This window comes from Culex pipiens, chromosome 1 (assembly GCF_016801865.2).
Source record: "Culex pipiens pallens isolate TS chromosome 1, TS_CPP_V2, whole genome shotgun sequence".
In the NCBI taxonomy this organism is placed as follows: domain Eukaryota; kingdom Metazoa; phylum Arthropoda; class Insecta; order Diptera; family Culicidae; genus Culex; species Culex pipiens.
Window position 1 is genome coordinate 42,932,901 of NC_068937.1, and position 23,368 is coordinate 42,956,268.

Here is a 23,368-nt window from a genome sequence, read left to right on the forward strand (position 1 = left end):
CAATCTCTTAAAAAAAACAAAACAAATTCTTAATTAAAAAGTTGTAATTTGCGTAATTAACGTTTGCGAAGCAAATGTAAAGAAAGGAGCCGAAATGTGGCCAATTTTGAGCGTTTTTCTTGTTTCTTTATCGGCATGGAATTATTTCTCAATTATTTTGAATTATTTCGGCTTGGGCTTCAATTGGGCGTGAACAATTTTGGCGCCGACATTGCAAACGCGATTGCGAGATAATGATCTGTGAACTGATTTAAATTTTGAAATTGAATGATGGCGTTCGTTTATGAGGTGATTTTGAGTGATTTTTTGATGTATAAACAAGACAGATCCAATTTAATTGTTTTAACTTTTCAACCTTAATTTTTTTTAGTTGTTTATCAAACCTCAACTTAAAATAAAACTATGAAATTTATTTCGAATTGAAACTGAATATACCCAACAGGTTTTGCAACATTGCAATATGCTAAATTTCCCAACTGCTCAATCATGTCAAACCTAGTCGTTTCCAGCAAACTTGAACAAACTCTTTAAATGTAACTTGTCTACTGGCGTGAACTGGTCCGGGGTTTTCACATTGAACACACCTGATATTCCGGTCAAGTTAACCAACCATACATCAATTAAACTTGGGTGTCTGTGAAAAAAATACTAGAAAAACTTCTTGTCACAGATTCTAGGCAAGAGCTTTTAAGATTTTTTTTAATTTATTGAATTCTAGCATGTTTGAGGCAATTTTTAATAATTTATATGTATAAGTATCAAAAAAAAGTATCATAAATTTTGCTAAAACTATTTCTCAAATATTTGCAGTGCTAAAACCAGATCAACATTACCTTTCAGCACAGAACCGAGCAAGTTCTACTAGTGCAACCCAAGCCGATGCAGCCAATGCTGTTCGCGAAACCCAAGATCAAAAGTAGTTTGTCAACTTTTTCGGAGCAAAACTGCAACGCCGATATCGGCGAGGAGTCGTCGACACAACCCAACGCCAAAGTCCAACTCCCAGCTAGAGCTCGCCAAGGTTTTTGAAAGTGCCCCATGGTCGGTAACCTTTTGGGTAGCTGGCCTTTGTTCTCAAGAGGCAGATTTTTCGAGTCGGAGATCCGAAGCAGGAAGTGCTCTTGAAAACTGGTAAACTTTATTGGCCGAAGACGTTGACGCCCTCAAGGCCTTGTGATTGGTTGCTCAAAACTGGCGTGAAAATGCAATTACCAGACGTTTTGTGAGAGTTGAGGATGGAAACATTATAGATCACTGGTCGATGACCAGTGAGTTTGCTTGTTAGGCATGACGCCTTATTATAATTTTTAAATTAAATTGAAAGCATACCTAATTATAGATCAAAGACTCAAATCATCGATTTATTAATGCAGTTTAGACTCTGATTATCTACCAATTATCTTATGTCCTTGGCAAAAATCACTTCCAATAACTGAACGAATCACGATTTTTTTTAAAAGTGATTTGAAAATTTTAAATAAGGCTTTCTAGTCAGAAATTTACCAACACATTCAAAGTATGTTTACACAGTTCGTTTGCATCAGATTTGCTATCTCTTTCTAGCAAAAGTTTTTTGTCAAGCGACTTATAACTGGTTTTGTTTGACTGAACGCCCGATATGTCAGCAAACATATTTCGCAGGGCTGTGACTCGAGCTCGAGTTCTTTGCATCAGGACACTGTGACGAAAAAATTGTCATTTTTGGGTTGAATTATATTTTCTTCACTGGTCCTAGGAAGCCTTTTTCAAGAGCTGCCCAAATGGCAATGATGAAATATTGAGAATAAATATTTGTTTTTTTTTTAACATGCAATAAACAACTCAAATTTGATTTAAATGGGGTCGTAGACGCAAATGAGTTGAAAAAACAAAAATTTTAAAAACATGAAATGGCCATGTTTTGATTATACGAAGTGCTTAAGAAACCTTGGAATAATCGAACTTCTGATAATCCGATAAAATAAACAAACTGTAAACACAGTCCGTACTCAATTATCCTAAACTCAGATAATCCGAAGGTTTCCGCAGAGACCAGCGACCCCAAATTAGACGAATTCGACAAAGTAGTTCGGAGTGATTTTTTTTTGCAGAATATGAACCATTTACAGATTTGCTTCAAAATGTCACAATTTAGAGCTACGCCCTTTTGAAATATTTACATTTGCAATATTGAGAGTCTCTGAGATTTTTATAAATCCGTAGTAATATTTCAATCTGGCGAATCCATGATTGTAAACAAAAGTCCATCCTTTTGGCTCAAGTGACAGCAATCTCATCTTTTAGGGAATCGCTAAAGATTACGATGAAAAATTGAGCAAAATTTCTTTAATAAAAGCACTTCAACACAGTTTCATCAGCTGATCTTCTGAAAAAGTGATTCATTCTAAGCTCGTGATTTTCTATGCCTTACAAAAATTTCCAACCATAATTCCTTTGTTCACCGAGCCGAGCAATTTGTTTACATCGACTTCGGCGCGTCTTTGTTATCAATCATCGCCGAAACGAGTCTTTGCGCGAGAACGCAAGCACGCGCGCTGTTCAGTTCGTGCAATTGATTGTACTACGCCAGGTAGTTTAATTCCAGCTAGTCGAAGCCTACTTGGAGAAGCGCATGCAGCAATGCGGCTGTTGACGTCCGACCAAAGGGTGGCATGCAGTCGTCAACAAACGCAGTTCCTTGTTATCTACACTGAAAAGTATCCAGACACTTAAAAATAACTTCTTTTTACACAAAAATTTACCAAAAACGCAAATTTATGCAGAAATTGTTCAAATGATGATGACAAAAATTAAAATTATTAAAAAATATGTCATGAAAAATTAAAAAAAAAAACATTTTTTTTTCACTGTATCCAAACTTTATTACAACATTCGACTCAACAGACTCCTCATCGAAATTACAGTGCCGGTCGTTGAGTCGTCCGAACACAATGGGCACTTAATAGATTGACGCGGCTATGGCGGGAACGCCAACCCTAACTAGCCGCACTGTCCAGGAAGTTCAGCGTGCGATAACACGCAAATTTGGCGCTTAGCCGGTTCGGCTGACGTCGCTTGCTGGCTTTGACAAGAGTCATTGGCAACGGCCATATTTAAAAACCGGCGGCGGCGGCGGCCAATAAAGTTGATTTGTCGCGTGTTTTGAACTGTGGATGCGTGCAGGAATGCACTTTTTTTTGCGCAGACGTTGCACAATTATGAAGATTGTGTTGTTTGCTTGCGAAAAAATATTTTTGACCGGACTTGGAGGGATTTTTCACGGCGGTAGATTGCTTTTTGAAAATTTATTTCCAGCGCAAACCAAAAACAAGATAATGGCAACAAAAATCTTGTTTTTGTTATGTGCTGGAAATAAACTCTTAAAACTGATTTACGTTGGATTGGACAAAAATTCATCATCATAATAAAAATGAATTCCCTAAGTAGAATAATTACTTTAATTGCATATCGTCATTATGGTGCTATCTTGTCACACGTGCATTTCGGACCAAATTGAGTCAAGAACGCCATTTTGTGCAGCTCTTAATGCCTCACCTTTCATCCTTAACAGCTCCCCAAAATGCGATTTCAATCCTGAAAAAAATCAATAAAAACCGGAAAAAAGATCCGTGCATTGTTGTCACTCTTCGTTTGAAAGAAGTTTCAATCTTGTTGTGCTATCTTGGCACACCCTGGACATTGATGTAGGTGTGATAACTGGCCAAAGGGATTTTAGGTCAGTACGCGTTTAACACACGCACATGCCCGACTACCGTAAACATTTTTATTTATATAACCAAACTTCTGGTCAATGTGCAAAATAGTCAACTAAACAAATCTTGTTTGTTATTGTTTACACTGCGGCCTCTAGTTTTTGTTTATTCAAAATCAAACGGTTTTCTCGGAATGTCAAAAGGCGACGTGTGACAAAAAATATTTGAAATATCCTTAGATAAGCATCAAATTGCTGAAAAATTCTGCGAGACCATATTTTTTTAAGTTATTGATTTGTTTCGAAATATGCGAGACTTATTCAAGTCATAGAGCATTTGAATATCTCTGACAATGTCTTTTTAAATGATCGGAAGATTCCTTTACAAAACTAAATCTGAATCTGCCCTTACAATTGGGTCCTATAATTAAAATTAAATTTGTGATATTATTGTTCACAACGTTATAGCTTATATTTCTCAGTACATTGACCCTTTGAACGACCACAAAGGATTTAAAATTGATTTTTTAATTAAATTTAAAAAAAATGATTTCACGGCCCTTCTTGATAGAAAAGATCTTACTTGACAGCTCGTTCCAAGGAGACCATAGCTGATCCATCAAAAAAAATTGTCTAGTTATTTTTTTTTTTGCATTAGAATGAAAAAAATGTGATCCGAAATGGTTTTTAATGGTGTTTTTTTATCGTTGCACATAAAAATTTACATAGGGCTTTAGTTTCCAATCCACTTGAGTGTCAAAATATTGATTTTTTTTTATCTAATTTTGTGTTCTATGGGTGGGCCAACTGGGCCAAATGAGTGTACTTTAGGACTCGACCTTCTCCGATTGGGACCAAACTTGGAGGGAACGTTCATCTATCGATAGTTAACAGAAATCTCAAGTTTGGTGCTGATTGGATCATCCCTCTATTTTTGGCACCGCCTTTTTTGACGATTTTCTAAAAAAAACTTTTTTTCTTTTAATCATAACTATTTGAGCAAAGACTTTCTACAGATTGCAGTTTATAGAAAATTGTCCAAGGAATTCGATAGAACAACATTTGAACCCTTAAATATCCCTTATTATTATTTTTAACGTATAGCATATAGCGTATAGCATCAGTGCATATGGTAGACTACTATATGAATGTGTTGGGATGTTCATGATCATCCAAGGACTCCCTGGAGTTAATATCTACGAGTCTACCGCCGTAACAAGCAAGAGGTCGTCGGATTTTGACCCCAGATCATGTGCGTATAGCATCAGTGGATATGGTAGACTAATATATAAATGTAATGGGATGTCCATGGTCATCCCTGGAGTTAAGATCTACGAGTCTACCGCCGTAACAAGCAAGAGGTCGTCGGATTTTGACCCCGGATCATGTGCGTATAGCATCAGTGCATATGGTAGACTACTATATGAATGTGTTGGGATGTTCATGGTCACCCAAGGACTCCCTGGAGTTAAGATCTACGAGTCTACCGCCGTAACAAGGAAGAGGTCGTCGGATTTTGACCCCGAATCTTGTGTGTATAGCATCAGTGCATATGGTAGACTACTGTATGAATGTGTTGGGATGTTCATGGTCATCCAAGGACTCCCTGGAGTGAAGATCTACGAGTCTACCGCCGTAACAAGCAAGAGGTCGTCGGATTTTGACCCCGGATCATGTGCGTATATCATCAGTGGATATGGTAGACTACTATATGAATGTGTTGGGATGTTCATGATCATCCAAGGACTCCCTGGAGTTAATATCTACGAGTCTACCGCCGTAACAAGCAAGAGGTCGTCGGATTTTGACCCCGGATCATGTGCGTATAGCATCAGTGCATATGGTAGACTACTATATGAATGTGTTGGGATGTTCATGGTCACCCAAGGACTCCCTGGAGTTAAGATCTACGAGTCTACCGCCGTAACAAGCAAGAGGTCGTCGGATTTTGACCCCGGATCATGTGCGTATAGCATCAGTGCATATGGTAGACTACTATATGAATGTGTTGGGATGTTCATGGTCATCCAAGGACTCCCTGGAGTTAAGATCTACGAGTCTACCGCCGTAACAAGCAAGAGGTCGTCGGATTTTGACCCCGGATCATGTGCGTATAGCATCAGTGCATATGGTAGACTACTATATGAATGTGTTGGAATGTCCATGGTCACCCAAGGAGTCCCTGGAGTTAAGATCTACGAGTCTACCGCCGTAACAAGCAAGAGGTCGTCGGATTTTGACCCCAGATCATGTGCGTATAGCATCAGTGGATATGGTAGACTACTATATGAATGTAATGGGATGTCCATGGTCATCCGAGGACTCCCTGGAGTTAAGATCTACGAGTCTACCGCCGTAACAAGCAAGAGGTCGTCGGATTTTGACCCCGGATCATGTGCGTATAGCATCAGTGCATATGGTAGACTACTATATGAATGTGTTGGGATGTTCATGATCATCCAAGGACTCCCTGGAGTTAATATCTACGAGTCTACCGCCGTAACAAGCAAGAGGTCGTCGGATTTTGACCCCGAATCTTGTGTGTATAGCATCAGTGCATATGGTAGACTACTGTATGAATGTGTTGGGATGTTCATGGTCATCCAAGGACTCCCTGGAGTTAAGATCTACGAGTCTACCGCCGTAACAAGCAAGAGGTCGTCGGATTTTGACCCCGGATCATGTGCGTATAGCATCAGTGCATATGGTAGACTACTATATGAATGTGTTGGAATGACCATGAACATCCCAACACATTCATATAGTAGTCTACCATATGCACTGATGCTTTACGCACATGATCCGGGGTCAAAATCCGACGACCTCTTGCTTGTTACGGCGGTAGACTCGTAGATCTTAACTCCAGGGAGTCCTTGGATGACCATGGACATCCCAACACATTCATACAGTAGTCTACCATATGCACTAATGCTATACGCACATGATTCGGGGTCAAAATCCGACGACCTCTTGCTTGTTACGGCGGTAGACTCGTAGATCTTAACTCCAGGGAGTCCTCGGATGACCATGGACATCCCATTACATTTATATATTAGTCTACCATATCCACTGATGCTATACGCACATGATCTGGGGTCAAAATCCGACGACCTCTTGCTTGTTACGGCGGTAGACTCGTAGATCTTAACTCCAGGGAGTCCTTGGATGACCATGAACATCCCAACACATTCATATAGTAGTCTACCATATCCACTGATGCTATACGCACATGATCTGGGGTCAAAATCCGACGACCTCTTGCTTGTTACGGCGGTAGACTCGTAGATCTTAACTCCAGGGACTCCTTGGGTGACCATGGACATTCCAACACATTCATATAGTAGTCTACCATATGCACTGATGCTATACGCACATGATCCGGGGTCAAAATCCGACGACCTCTTGCTTGTTACGGCGGTAGACTCGTAGATCTTAACTCCAGGGAGTCCTTGGGTGACCATGAACATCCCAACACATTCATATAGTAGTCTACCATATGCACTGATGCTATACGCACATGATCCGGGGTCAAAATCCGACGACCTCTTGCTTGTTACGGCGGTAGACTCGTAGATCTTAACTCCAGGGAGTCCTCGGATGACCATGGACATCCCATTACATTCATATAGTAGTCTACCATATCCACTGATGCTATACGCACATGATCTGGGGTCAAAATCCGACGACCTCTTGCTTGTTACGGCGGTAGACTCGTAGATCTTAACTCCAGGGACTCCTTGGGTGACCATGGACATTCCAACACATTCATATAGTAGTCTACCATATGCACTGATGCTATACGCACATGATCCGGGGTCAAAATCCGACGACCTCTTGCTTGTTACGGCGGTAGACTCGTAGATCTTAACTCCAGGGAGTCCTTGGATGACCATGGACATCCCATTACATTTATATATTAGTCTACCATATCCACTGATGCTATACGCACATGATCTGGGGTCAAAATCCGACGACCTCTTGCTTGTTACGGCGGTAGACTCGTAGATCTTAACTCCAGGGAGTCCTTGGATGACCATGAACATCCCAACACATTCATATAGTAGTCTACCATATGCACTGATGCTATACGCACATGATTCGGGGTCAAAATCCGACGACCTCTTGCTTGTTACGGCGGTAGACTCGTAGATCTTAACTCCAGGGAGTCCTTGGATGACCATGAACATCCCAACACATTCATACAGTAGTCTACCATATCCACTGATGATATACGCACATGATCCGGGGTCAAAATCCGACGACCTCTTGCTTGTTACGGCGGTAGACTCGTAGATCTTCACTCCAGGGAGTCCTTGGATGACCATGAACATCCCAACACATTCATACAGTAGTCTACCATATGCACTGATGCTATACACACAAGATTCGGGGTCAAAATCCGACGACCTCTTGCTTGTTACGGCGGTAGACTCGTAGATCTTAACTCCAGGGAGTCCTCGGATGACCATGAACATCCCAACACATTCATATAGTAGTCTACCATATCCACTGATGCTATACGCACATGATCTGGGGTCAAAATCCGACGACCTCTTGCTTGTTACGGCGGTAGACTCGTAGATCTTAACTCCAGGGAGTCCTTGGATGACCATGAACATCCCAACACATTAATATAGTAGTCTACCATATGCACTGATGCTTTACGCACATGATCCGGGGTCAAAATCCGACGACCTCTTGCTTGTTACGGCGGTAGACTCGTAGATCTTAACTCCAGGGAGTCCTTGGGTGACCATGAACATCCCAACACATTCATATAGTAGTCTACCATATGCACTGATGCTATACGCACATGATCCGGGGTCAAAATCCGACGACCTCTTGCTTGTTACGGCGGTAGACTCGTAGATCTTAACTCCAGGGAGTCCTTGGATGACCATGGACATCCCATTACATTTATATATTAGTCTACCATATCCACTGATGCTATACGCACATGATCTGGGGTCAAAATCCGACGACCTCTTGCTTGTTACGGCGGTAGACTCGTAGATCTTAACTCCAGGGAGTCCTTGGATGACCATGAACATCCCAACACATTCATATAGTAGTCTACCATATGCACTGATGCTATACGCACATGATCCGGGGTCAAAATCCGACGACCTCTTGCTTGTTACGGCGGTAGTCTCGTAGATCTTAACTCCTGGCAGTCCTTGGGTGACCATGGACATTCCAACACATTCATATAGTAGTCTACCATATGCACTGATGCTATACGCACATGATCCGGGGTCAAAATCCGACGACCTCTTGCTTGTTACGGCGGTAGACTCGTAGATCTTAACTCCAGGGAGTCCTTGGATGACCATGGACATCCCAACACATTCATACAGTAGTCTACCATATGCACTGATGCTAAACACACAAGATTCGGGGTCAAAATCCGACGACCTCTTGCTTGTTACGGCGGTAGACTCGTAGATCTTAACTCCAGGGAGTCCTCGGATGACCATGGACATCCCATTACATTCATATAGTAGTCTACCATATCCACTGATGCTATACGCACATGATCTGGGGTCAAAATCCGACGACCTCTTGCTTGTTACGGCGGTAGACTCGTAGATCTTAACTCCAGGGAGTCCTTGGATGACCATGAACATCCCAACACATTCATATAGTAGTCTACCATATGCACTGATGCTATACGCACATGATTCGGGGTCAAAATCCGACGACCTCTTGCTTGTTACGGCGGTAGACTCGTAGATCTTCACTCCAGGGAGTCCTTGGATGACCATGAACATCCCAACACATTCATACAGTAGTCTACCATATGCACTGATGCTATACACACAAGATTCGGGGTCAAAATCCGACGACCTCTTCCTTGTTACGGCGGTAGACTCGTAGATCTTAACTCCAGGGAGTCCTTGGGTGACCATGAACATCCCAACACATTCATATAGTAGTTTACCATATGCACTGATGCTATACGCATATGATCCGGGGTCAAAATCCGACGACCTCTTGCTTGTTACGGCGGTAGACTCGTAGATCTTAACTCCAGGGAGTCCTTGGATGACCATGAACATCCCAACACATTCATATAGTAGTCTACCATATGCACTGATGCTATACGCACATGATTCGGGGTCAAAATCCGACGACCTCTTGCTTGTTACGGCGGTAGACTCGTAGATCTTAACTCCAGGCAGTCCTTGGATGACCATGGACATCCCGAAGTACCCATAGACCTTTGAGATACATAAAATTTTAGTAAACAAATAAATCAAAAAATATTTTTTTAAATAAATTAATTTTAAACTTTTAATATTTATTTTTTATAATCGTACAAAAAATGCTAGCTGTGGACCCCCCGAGAACTTGACAACTTTTTTTATACATTTGTATTGGTTGTTTCCGTTGTGCTTAAAGGAAATGGCTATGCACCAGGCGCTTCCATATTCTTGTAGATGGCTCATATAATTGGGAGGAGACGCATGGTTTTTTTTAAATTGTTCGATTTTTTATGTTAAAAAATGTACCAACTTTTCGTCAGTCCGCGTGGACATAAAATCAAATTCTGTCGATTGCATCGGATTCGGGGATGCCTTTTCTCTCAGGAACGGATGAGATATCGTGAATCCGTTGACACAAGTTTTGTTTTGTCGAGTAGTGTAATCAATGTAAACCTCAAACTAAAACGAACTATTGGTGAGATACAGCGATTTTACCGAAAAAAGTTTGATTTTGCGCAGCACTTGGAAGCCCATGGTGTACCTTTCAACAAAAAGGGATGCATCCAGCATAGTTCGGTTTTTATATGTGAGAAACTTATTTCGAATTTGAATTCATAGGACAGAGTGCTCCGAAAAATCAAACTTTTTTCAGTAAAATCACTGTATTTTGCCAATAGTTCATTTTAGTTTGAGGTCTACAGTGATTATTATTTAAAATTGTCTGGGGAAGACGATAGTGATAAAATAAAAAAAACAAAAATGTAAGGAATTTGTCAAAACAAGATTTTCATAATAAAAACATTAAAATATTATATAAGGGGGCATTTAAGGGTTAAAATTATATTTTTATCGAATTCCTTGGGCAATTTTCTATTCAATGCAGCCTGTAGAAAATCTTTTGCTCAAATAGTTTCAAAGTTATGATTAAAAGAAAAGAAGTTGGGTTTTCGGTTAACTATAGAAGATGAACGTTCCCTCCAAGTTTGGTCCAAATCGGTAAAGTTCGAGTCCAAAAGTGTACCCAGTTGACCTGGAATGGCCCATATTTATCTCACAAAGATACTCAAAATATGACTAAAAATCAAAAGTTAGAAACTGAGGCTAAATTCTGAGGATGGATTCAGAATGCAACATTTTTCTCTTTGGAAAGGCTGTATTAAAATAAATAAATTGGTAAACCTTTTTTTTCTTAAAATTATTTTTATTAAACCCTTTTCGGTAGTGCGACCTAGTTAGGACCGAGTCGGCTTTTGTAATTAAATTTTTCATAGAGCTAAGAGTAATTACAGAGGATAAAGCTAAACTTAGCATTGATTTCATCAAAAATTGATTTCAGAGTGGTCGCTCTGATGCTTTTGATAAAATAAGTCGTAGAAGGCGTAGGTCGCAAGGTAAATTTTGGGTGTCTTTGACAAAGTTGCTTAAATTGGCATGCCTAACAACTTTCATAATAAAAAAATGCTAAAATATCACCGATTGGTTAGATTTTCTGAAATGTCCTGATGGTGAACCACCCTAATTTTAAATAAAGTCAAATGTTTGAACTTTCAATTATTACAACTTTTTCCGAAAACACCAAACCTCAAAAACTGCTCAATTTTTAGGAAATCCAATTTCTATTTATTGTTACTGTGTACTAGTTTAACAACACAATAAATTGATTTTAGGGACATCCCCTGGCTCGACTCCTAAACCTTAACCAATTTAGCTCAAAATTGACACAGATGCTTGATATTGCGTAAGGAATCGAGCCAACGGGTGTCACCTCGGATTTTCTGAAATTTTCCATTTGTTTTTGATCACCCATTGCATTGAGAGTCAAAAACAACAGCAAAATTAGATTTTTTATTACGTAAATAGCGTCCTAATTCAAAATGTTGATGCAACGAATATTCTATCAGTTCGTAATTAGATTCTCTGAAAATTTCATTCTAAAAAGCCCAAAACACTAAACTAATTAAAATTTTATGCTTAAATTCAAAATAAAAATGGTTTTAACTCAATTCATCATGCATTCAACGAATTTCCCAGTTTAATTGCTGCGTTTTTTAACTTTATATATATTTTTAGAATTGATTTCTGTTGGATCTTGTTTTCAAATTTGAACCCTATTGGGATTTAAAATGTACTTGATTTTTTATCAATCACGCCCCGATCGTTGGGTCCAACTTGGGTTCACACAATACTGGTTTTGACTTAGATGGTATGTTTATACAAAAGTGACCAAACTCTATAATTTGTCGTTATTCAGTTCAAAACAACTAGAATCACATTTTGGCAATCAGCTGAAGACCATTTTTAGCAAAGACGCAACATGAATTCAAATTAACTTATTTTGATAGTCCAGTAGCAAAATTGGTCGTTTTGTTGCTTTGAAAACTGATTCACTTGAGATCGACTTGAAAGTTGGCCAAATATGGTCAAAACATGTTATTTTGCGATTTGAATTCACCTTCACGCTCACAGTTCTTTCCCGTCGTGACCAATGTCTGTGCTCAACCTTAACTCATCGTTTTTAGGAAACCAATTTTCTAATTGCCCCCAACTTCCATTACTACCGATGGCCGATCAAACAAATGCTTCCCATCCTCATGATGAAGAAGCCGGGGGGGCAAGTCATCAATCATCGCGACCTCCAGGGCCTTGCGATCATGCGTGTACCAGTACATATAGTTCTTCGACCTTAGCGGTGCGGCGAATGTTTACCCTTGACCAACAGCCAGTCGTATGTTCACCTTAAGTAGCTCTCATCGGCGAGACTGTGGCGAATCTGGTCTAAAGGTAAAGGTTTGCCACGTGCTCTGCTCGATCGGTCGCTCCAAACAATTGTGGGAATAAAAGTTAGAGTTGAGAGACGGACAAACAGCCGGTAGTTGTAGGTAGTAATTAGAAGCGGTTTGGATGCTTTTTACAGCTCATTTCCAACAGGAGAATTATGACTGCGTTAGAATTTGCCCAGATTAGCGATAAAACCCAATTGATGCTCATAATGCAGAGCAATGAAACTAAAAGATCTGAGTTGAAAAGTTCGTAGAAAATTTAAATATAATCTTATCTAATTTAATCGCAAACAAGCCCAGGAAGTCCGAAAAAAGATTCTGTGAACGGATCACAGTTCCCAGGACCAACAAGGGGAGGAAGGATGCGTGGACATACCGTACCAAACGCTCCGAATCAGTTAGGTGTGTCAATTTGAAATCTTTCTCCCAACACTCGTCCAAACTCACCTTATCTCCCTCCAGGGGAATCTTCATCAGCTCGATGTCGGTCTTTGGTTCCGGGTCTGGTCGCGCTTCCGGCACGGGGTTGGCCCGCACTGCCACCAGGGCACTGCATATCACGGCCGTCACTAGCAGCAGGTTCTTCATGACTTTTGTTGTTGTTGTTGTTGACTACTACTACTTAAGTTAAGTTAAGTTACAGGGCGGACAGGACAGGGCAGAGGGGGTGGTGGTGCTATAAATAAGAAGCTAACAAAATCTGCGAAAAAAAAAGAAAAAGAGAAAAGGTCAAAAAACGGCCCAAATTTGAGTCAAATCTGGTGACACAGTTTCGGTTTTCCCAGCGGGTTGTGGTGGAAGAAGATGATGACCGCCTCTTGGGTCACGTTACGTAACCCACGTCACAAATCGTGCTCGTGCTGGTGGTGGTGGAATTCAGTGTGTAATAACTCGTTTTTTTCCTTTTCGTTGAACTTTGAGGGCCATTTGGTCAAGCGACGACGACGACTTTATTTGGCCTTTCTCCATGGTTGGATTCGCGGAATTGAGCGACGAAGGTGACGAAGAAGCGAGTGTGAGAGAGAAAGAGACGGACAATGATTAGTGGGGTCTGATTTTGATCACACTTTCTGCGTCAAGGTCATCGCGATCGCGTTGTTTTGTTTACATTCGGCGAAGACGACGAACACGACGCACGGTGGTGTTGGTGGTGATGTAATTGATGGCAAATGGCGTGGCATTCGGCAGAAGCGAGAGAGTGCTAATTGGATTACTCAGCTTGCAGAGATGAATGACTCGGCAGAAAGAAGATGAAGTAGGTAATCTAAGTCTCTGTGTGCGTGCAAACTTCTTAAGAGTAAGAGTAGTTTAAAACACGTGCACGCAAAAAATGTTTTGTAGAATCAGCCTGTACGAGGCTTGAATCAACATTTTTTTTTTGTTGAATGTAATCAAAAAAAATGTCTGAAACAAAAGTATTATTTTTCGATACAATGGCTTTTTTTTATTTATTTTTTTTTGGCTGAAAATTTTGATCTTTTATTTAAAAATTGCGTTTGTTCATTTAGGAATGGCAGAAAAAGTAAGTAGGCACGGAGAAAAATCAGTTCCCAAAATCGTGAACAAACGCTCATGAAATTCGGAACCACCAACCAATAAACCAACTTAACAATACCTAGTTTTATCAAGGTTTTATGATAGCATCTTGATTGCTTAATAGTTTTATTTGGGCAATCACCGCAACCAATAAGCAAGAGAAAATTAATAAGTTCTTACAGGGTTTTAGGCCTCGGACATAAAACCTTATGACAATAAAAGCCGACTGGCTTTCAATAAGGGTTTATGAAAGTTTTAAGAGAGTCTTGAAAACCCAATGGCAATGTGGTGTTTTAGCTGTCAAGTGCAATTAGGCATGCGAAATGTTTACTTAAAACCACAGGCTCCTGAAAAAGCTTGAAACGCGGCCAATTAGCAGTGTATAAATATGGCGCTAAACCCTCTAAACGCGTGTTTTGATTGAATGTGATTGTCCGCCATCTTGGTTGAAAAAATAGAGAACTGAGAAATTTGATTTAGATTTGACGAAAACACTCATTTATGCTGAATTTTTGATTTAATCAATATTGCTATAGATGTTTAAAAATAGTTTGATTTTTTTTCAAAATTTTGTTGCAATTAAATATTTTTAATCATTAAAAACTATGATTACAAAATAATGATTTTTTATGAAGCGAGTTGATTTTTTGGCTCTATCTACTCAATATTTGTCAATAAAATTTCAACCGCAGCTGAATTTGAGCCGCCAATTGTGAGAAATTAGCTCTCAAATTGTACTGATTACCTCCAAAATCTATTATTTATCATGGCCATTTTTGCAAACCATTTCCATTTAATCATTTGGCAAGACAAAGGCTTATTTTTTGCCAAAATAAAACCTATACAGTTATTTACGTGCGCATGTATTGCGTATACGTACACGAAAAAACTAACTTAATCCACCTATGTGGTTGGTGCCTTCCTCACTCTTTTCCAATAATGGGTGATTTGTGTTATGATAGGTTTGGACACAAATTTCGTCTAATTTTGTTAAGTTCCGGAATACAAAAAAACACACATATCACTCAAGGACTCATAAGTTGCATCATAAGTGGTCATATCTTGAGACAGGGTTGCCAGATCTTCAATGATTTAGACTTTTTGGAAAGATCTTTCGATAACCTAACCAACGATGGGTCTGATGATGGATCCGGACATTGTTTACATACATTTAAGTGAGATCCGGCTACAAAAAAGTACATAAATATCAATTAAGTGGTTATAACTCGAGACAGGGTTGCCAGATCTTCAATGATTTAGACTCTTTGGAAAGGTCTTTCAATTACCTAATCAACGATGGGTCGGATGATGGATCCGGACATTGTTTACATACATTTAAGTGAGATCCGGCTACAAAAAAGTACATAAATATCACTTAAGTGGTTATAACTCAAGACAGGGTTGCCAGATCTTCAATGTTTTAGACTCGTTGGAAAGGTCTTTTGATAACCTAACCAACGACGGGTCGGATGATGGATCCGGACATTGTTTACATACATTTAAGTGAGATCCGGCTACAAAAAAGTACATAAATATCAATTAAGTGGTTATAACTCGAGACAGGGTTGCCAGATGTTCAATGTTTTGGACTCGTTGGAAAGGTCTTTCAATTACCTAATCAACGATGGGTCGGATGATGGATCCGGACATTGTTTACATACATTTAAGTGAGATCCGGCTACAAAAAAGTACATAAATATCACTTAAGTGGTCAGAACTCGAGACAGGGTTGCCAGATCTTCAATGATTTAGACTCGTTGGAAAGGTCTTTTGATAACCTAACCAACGACGGGTAGGATGATGGATCATTGTTTACATACATTTAAGTGAGATCCGGCTACAAAAAAGTACATAAATATCACTTAAGTGGTTATAACTCAAGACAGGGTTGCCAGATCTTCAATGTTTTGGACTTGTTGGAAAAGTCCTTCAATTACCTAACTAACTACGTATAGCATGATGATGTTTGGTTCAGTTTACTGCCATTTATTCAACTTCTAAAAATATGCGAAAATACATTTTTATACATAACTTTTGAACTACTTATCGAAACATCAAACAATTCAATAGCACCGTATGGGACCCTAAACCAAGTCGAATGCGACCGGTTTGGTCAAAATCGGTTCAGCCAGTGCTGAGAAAACTGCGTGACATTATTGGTCACATACACACACACATACACACACACATACCCACACATACACACACACACATACACATAGACATTTGTTCAGTTTGCGATTCTGAGTCGATATGTATACATCAAGGTGGGTTTTCGAGCTTTAAATAAAAAGTTCAATTTTGAGCAGGATTATAGCCTTATCTCAGTGAGGAAGGCAAAAAGTGAGGTTAAATGTTGTCCGGCCAACAAAATCAAATGGTGCGCTAGTGTGTGTACGCGAAACGTCATAAAGCTCTATTTGGCATAAGACGTTTGAAGACGTATGAAATGACATTTTTCCTTAACTCCTGACCAGGGTTGCCAGGTCCAAATTCAGAAAAAAATCTGACAAAAATCATACAATTTTCAATAAGGAAGAAGAGAGGGATTTATGAATTTATTTAAAAGTTTGTTGAATTTAGATGGTTAACGAATTATTTGGCATCAAAATGGTTTAATTGACATTTTCAATAAAATAAATATTTACAACATTTTATGATATTTGTTGAAAATTGTTTTTTTTTTCAATCAAAAAGTTGTTCGAAATTAGCCGAAAATGAAAAATCTGGCACAGATCATGATTAATCTTTATTCTGGCTGACACTTGAAAAATCTGATATTCCCAGATTTATCTGGCAACCTGGCAACCCTGCTCCTGACTAGGTTTTAACGAAGGTTTATCAAGGCTTTGAGGATGTTGTTAGGACTCAGTTGTAAAGCCTTGAACTCCTATGTAGGTTTTATAAATAGGCCGTGACAACCTTTTGCGGAGGTCCTTTTGGGTTTATGCCAGAGGTTTATCGGGGTTCTGGGGAGGCTGATACGACTTAGTACTTTTAATGTTGGTTTTGGCTGATAGGTTTTATAGCGGTTGTGACAGCTTTGATAAAGCTTAAAATGTTTCTTGGGTTAGGCCATAACTTGAAATAGGGTGACCAACAACGCATAAAACCATGGACCTCACCCAGGACTGAAGGACAACATTTGAAACAAATAGTTTTCAGTCTTATTATATAAATAAAAATAAGTAAAGTTGCTGAAATCATATCAAATGGCTACCACTCAATCCGATGGCCACAAAGAAATAAAAAATAGGTGCGTCCAAGGCCGTGAACTTTGCTGGCATTTTATAATGACACGGTTAGTAAGATTTGATGTAATTATCGATATAAATAACCGGTTTTGCGACCAAGCGTTCCACCCGTTTGACACGCCACCATAAACACCCACCAGCTTGGGTCAGCTGAAAGACCAATGTGCGTTACTACTGGTTGGTTGACCAGCTGGAAATAGAGATACGCTTAGAAATCTTGCATTTGCGATAATGTGGGGCAATTAGACCGAATTGAGAGCGCTAATTTTCCGATTCGAAGTTGCGCTCTTGAGAAATTAATTTTGCTGTTTATTTCATTTAAACTTTTGTCCCAAAACGCATTAAAATTCATGTGAAAAATCAGATCGCGTAATGCATTATTGAATAACAATGACCAACTCAAACCAAAAAATATCCCTTGAACTGCATCGCCCAAGGAGTTATGATGGCTGCAGGTGAGGAATTTAAAATATCGCATGCACCTTTTTGCATAACACCTTGCGAATCAACGTGGCAGCTTCATTTTTTTAAATTGAATTGTCATGCACGATGATTTTACGACTTGAACCCCACTCTCGGCGTGACATTTAAGAGGTGCGATAAATTAATATTTTAAGCCCATTTTGCATCCCTCCCTTGAAACAATTTTATGAAAATCACTCAATCGAGTCGAAAAAACACAAACTAAAACTAATAAAAGATCAATGACAGACAGGCTTTCGCGCACAGCTGATGAAGGTAGCACCTATTTCGGAACACGGGCGTTGGGAGACCTCAAGGTTTTCAATTTTCAATTTCAACCAAGTCACGGAAATCGCACCCGCAGTCAGTGGTTGGCATTTGTGCCAGGTTTGTGCCATCAATCAATTAGCCGTGCCGTGACAAGTGGCCACCCTCTCTGGCTGATGATGACGAGTGGAGTTGCGTTTGGTAAACATTCCGAGAGCAGTGTGAAGAAGCTAATGGCTAGACTTTGGGGCAGGATCTAGCTTGAATTGTTTATTTATTCTGTTTAACAAAGTCAAGTTATGCGGCCTCTACGATTCGATTTCCGGATTCTTTTGGTTGATATGAATATTTTAGATTTTTGGCAATTTTAAAACAGGGTAATGCCATTTGCATAAAACTAGATTACCTTTTCAAATGGTCCGCTAAATACAGGAAATTTTTGGCGCATAGGACCTTTGGAAAAGCACTCTAAAATTTATCTTGAACATTTCAATTCTACAATTTCTCAAAACATTCTTAAATATTGCGAAATGGTATATTTTTAACTTCACTCGTTTCCATCTATTCTGCAGGATTTTACAAATTGAGCTCATTTAACGATTCAAACCAGGCTTGCATTGACGTATAGAAAGATTCTTTTAAGATTCTTGTGCAAATTTTAAAACCCGTCGAAAAAATCAAATTGACTGCATTCCAGAGGTATTGACGCCTGCGTTCTAGTCAATAAAAATTGCCACTGACATCATTCGTGCAAATCTAAGCTTTCGTTTTGTTGCGACTTATAACAAGTTTTAAAACTTTTTGCTGAGTCACAAGAGTCAATCGGAGGCAAATTATGAAAAATCTGAAGTTCGACAGATGTTGACAACATGAAACATCATCATCATCATACTTCATGAGGTATTTTTCTAAGAACAGTATGATTATCAGCATGTCTGATATTTGCCACCACGAAAGAATCGGTCTCTCCCACAATTTTGATGGCTGAATCGAAATTATTCGTCGAGGGGCTCAAGACCATTTTCATTCTGATTTTTTATTGATTTTTTGGGATTATTATCAAACTTGGTGGAATTTTGTGAAAGACTCGAAATTACATACTTTTCCAATACTAAATATATCAGATTTTAAGCTTTCTTTGACATTACCCTAAAATTTGTAGCTCAGTTTTCTACGCATGATGACACTTTGTACGACTACAAAAAGTTTTCCGTTCTTGACATAATCTACACTTTAATTTAAATTTATTATTTTTGCAAATAGCCGATGAGCAATTCCATGCCAAATAGGGAATCGGTTGTACCCGACCCTCTCCGATTTCAATGAAACTTTGTAGACATGTTATCCTTCGCTTATATAAGCAATTTTTGTGTATATGGAGCCAGTTCCACTCGATAATGACATTTGAGAAGGGCGTAAGTGTTTTAAATATTTTTGTAATTCGGAATTTAAATATTTCTGTATTTCGAAGCCGTTGCATCGTATCAAAAAGTGGTTAAAGACAAACTTGTAGGAAATTTGACGGGCTTTTCGATAAAAATACACTGAAAGAAAAAAAACACCCAACTTTTATGAGATTTTTTGATTTTTAAGTTTAAAAGTCAAATTTGAGGGGGAGCCCACGATTTTTTTTCGTTCAAAATTTTTGTGAAGATAGCCTAAGATGTTACAAAAAGACTCACGAAAAATGCAGGATGGAGCAACTCACCTAAAAAAATACAAAAATCATTACTGAAACTGTTTTTTTGAAAAGTGCTCTAAACGTCAAAATTTTCAAAAACCGAATACGGGAATCGATTCTCCAGACAATTTTACATAAAAGTCTCCATATTGACCATTGTCCTAAGTCCAATCCTTGTGAAGTTACAGCGGTTTTAAAAATAAAAATGTAGAAAAAATAGGTTTTTTGATGGTTTTAGGCAATTTCTATATGACAGACTTGATTTTTCAGTCTCAAAAATATTTTTACCGGAAAGCTCGTCCAATTTCCCATAAGTTTGTCTTTGACCACATTTCAATTGGATGTATGGGCTTACAGATAGAAGCTAATTACATTGCTCATAATTGAAAACATCATATTTTTTCAGTGTAGTATAGTAAAACATGAAACATACGTGAAATTTTCCGATCTTTTCGAAATAAATATTTTGAAATTTTTTAAATCAAGACTAACATTTTAAAAGGGCCAAACATTGAATATTACGCCCATTTAAAATGCTAGTCTTGATTTAAAAAAATTCAAAATTTCGGTGGAACGTTAAAGTTGGTGAAAAAAATAATATTATAAAACGCCTTATTGCAATATCAATGTTTTTATTTTTCAGGATCAACTCGATCCGAGTTCTCTTGAACAAAATTATAAATTGTAAGGCGTTAAATTTCACATTAGAATCCCACTCATGGAATAATATCTACACAGTTACCACCAGCTTCTACACCCAAAGGAAAAATATATATCATAATCTGCAACAGTGGATTTGCTGCAGAAAATGTTACATTTTCTAACAGTTTTTGCAGCAAGCTCTTAGCTCATTTTTGCCTGCGTGTAAACATGTCAGCAATTTGCAGTTTTCACCAACACATATAATGGTGGCGAGTCCCCGAGCAACACTCCAGAGAGAAGATTATGTTGATGCTCTGTCCCTCACAATTCATCAAGCGTCCATGGCGCGGTGGTAGCGTGTCGAACCAATAACCAAGAAGTTGATGATTTAATCCTCGTTCTGTAAAGATTTTTTTTCTCCAATACAATCAATCTGCCGTCGGTAAACGTCGATAATTGTCGGTAACGGGCAAAAAAGTCATACCCCTATATCGCAAAAAATGCATGAGGACAGATTTCATGCAGATTCTGATATACTTTCATGCCGCCATGCATCACAATCATGCAACTGCCAGTTGGGTGTAGGAAAAATCATCCTTTTTCCATACAGACATAGAGACTGATTATTTCACTCTCAATCTGACATGTTTTTTTAAATGAAAGTTTAATTTGCTTTGTTTAGAATTAAATCAAGATGATTGCATTTAAAAACACAAAAAGAGAAGTTAAAAAAAATTCGACAAAAAAAGCTCAAAATCGCGTACGCGAAACGTCATACAGCTCAATAGGCAACCAAATAGGAAACCCAAGGTGGATTGGTTGTTTTGAAAAAGTACTCTGGATTTCTGTACCATTCTAACCCCTCGGCAATTATCACGCCATCAAACGATTTGCTCGCCAATCTGGCGACGAACCCGGCCGCCATACGAGAGCATTCTTTGCAAGTACATCGGGGTGGCCTCAGCAAGTCACCACCAGCGATCGCCAGCTCACTTCTGGGCCGCCAAAGCCGTCAGGGACGGAAACGCGCTGGCTGACCGACCGTGCGTCGACTTCGAAGTGATTTTAATAGCCCGATCACCATCATGAATTCGATGAGTGGTTGGCGTGCTGTTTGTGTATGTGTGTGTGTGATTAAAATAATAAATGAGTTACTAATTATTGTTTGACGGGACGGGGGGGATCCGTACTGCACTATTTGCGCACGTACTGGAAAATTATTCATATTCACGCGGCATGGTTGAAGGTCGCCGCATAAGGTGCGAGTTATTACCGTAAGAAGCCATTTTTAATATATCCTGAGTGGGTCGTAAAGAGTCCAATTCACTTAGCCTTAACGTCGGTTTTGGTTTGCGGCCGATTAGCTGCGATCGATCGCTGGTTGGTCGTAATTCAGTGGTACAAATCACTTCCAATAGTGTTCAACGGGAGGTCCGAACCACTGATCATCGGCCAAGTCACTTGGAAGGTTACATAAGACCCAGACCACCTTGGGGCATTACGAGAAGTGTGCAGCGGCGGCGTTGTGTTGTTGTGCTTGCAGCTTTTCGAGAGGACTGTTGTTCGGTGCTTTGTATGGCAGCTCAGTGGTTTGGACTGTCTCGTCAGACGAAAGTTGAAACCTTTTTGCGAAAGCCATACAACACCCGCCGCCGATGAGGGTTTCTTCACATTTGAAAGATCACTTCAATGCTTTGGCAGGAGGAGCTTCTAGACTCTTCCTGGAACTCCCACTTCAAGTCTCGTTGAAGCCAACGGAGGCGTTACGCTTTGGTTTTTGATAAAGTCTCCGAAAAATACGAACTTTTTGGAAATTGCATTGAAATTGATGTTAAATTAGTATAAAGAGATTTCAGCAAATCGAAAAAAAATCACAGCTAACAAATCGTAACGCCTTCGCGTTACAATTATGAATAATGTTCACGATTGCAGAATCGTTTAATTTCTCGCGCCCATTTCTGACTTAAAGATTCGCGTCACGCAGGTCGTCGTTACGGGCAAGCCCGTTGAGTCGTCACTTGGCGTGTGAATTGATTATCCAACCCATGCGCTCACCGTGGCGTCGGCCAATGACAACAATGAAGTGGTCATCAGGCTTTGCAACTCGGGTACCTCAAGGTGGGGGAGTTCAGTGATCCGCGAGAGTTTGACCATGTAATTCAGTGTGCATTATGGCGATTTCTTGGCAACAATGTGAGATGTTCTTCCCAGAGGTGTTGTACCCATTGTAGACATCGGGGCGGGGTTTGAGTAGCGTTGACCGCGATGACCCCCTCCCCTGGGGAAGACTACAAAGGTGACGGCGATGAACTCTCACTTTGTGCGTTGGGCAGGTTTGCATAGACTTGGAGTGTACTTTGGCTAGACAATGATCTCGACTAGAGATTCTCGAGATGCGAGACTACAAAGAATCTATCAACTTGAGTGCAAAGTTCTTCATACAGAAATATTGGTACTCAAAGAACTTCAATGGTTCATTGAAAATGTGAGAATTGATCAGAATAAACCTTACAGGTTCAGTAAGTAAGTTGGTCCTGTTTGTAATCCATATTTTTAAGTTCTGGAAAATCAACTGAATCAACTGAGATATCTGAATCTGAAACTAAAACTTGGTTGACCAAATTTTATTAAGTTTTTACCATACAAAACCTTTTGCAATAGTTCTGTAAATCCCCTAAACGTTCAATAACTCAACTTCTGAAAAGCAATCAATCTTAATTTTAACAAAAGAAAACATCTCAGTTTCCACACTCTCAATTAGCTGGGAAACGCCTCTTAATTATCAGGTCTCACAAACAGCAACTTGGTTTAAGATTTATGACTTTAGGAATTTCCACTAACTGAGTACA

At 39.3% G+C, this 23,368-nt stretch overlaps 1 protein-coding gene across 9 annotated transcripts in view; it reads right to left on the bottom strand.

The window, feature by feature from the left end:
* The window catches only part of LOC120415177 (uncharacterized protein DDB_G0271670), a 38,388-nt gene that overhangs the window by 8,115 nt on the left and 6,905 nt on the right, over nt 1-23,368 (bottom strand). For all 9 annotated transcript variants that reach the window (XM_039576737.2, XM_039576973.2, XM_039576669.2 and 6 more), the window contains exon 2: nt 13,125-13,377. In XM_039576737.2, coding sequence (XP_039432671.1) covers nt 13,125-13,265 — 141 coding nt within the window. In that variant the 5' untranslated portion in view covers nt 13,266-13,377. The remainder of the gene's footprint in view (nt 1-13,124; nt 13,378-23,368) is intronic.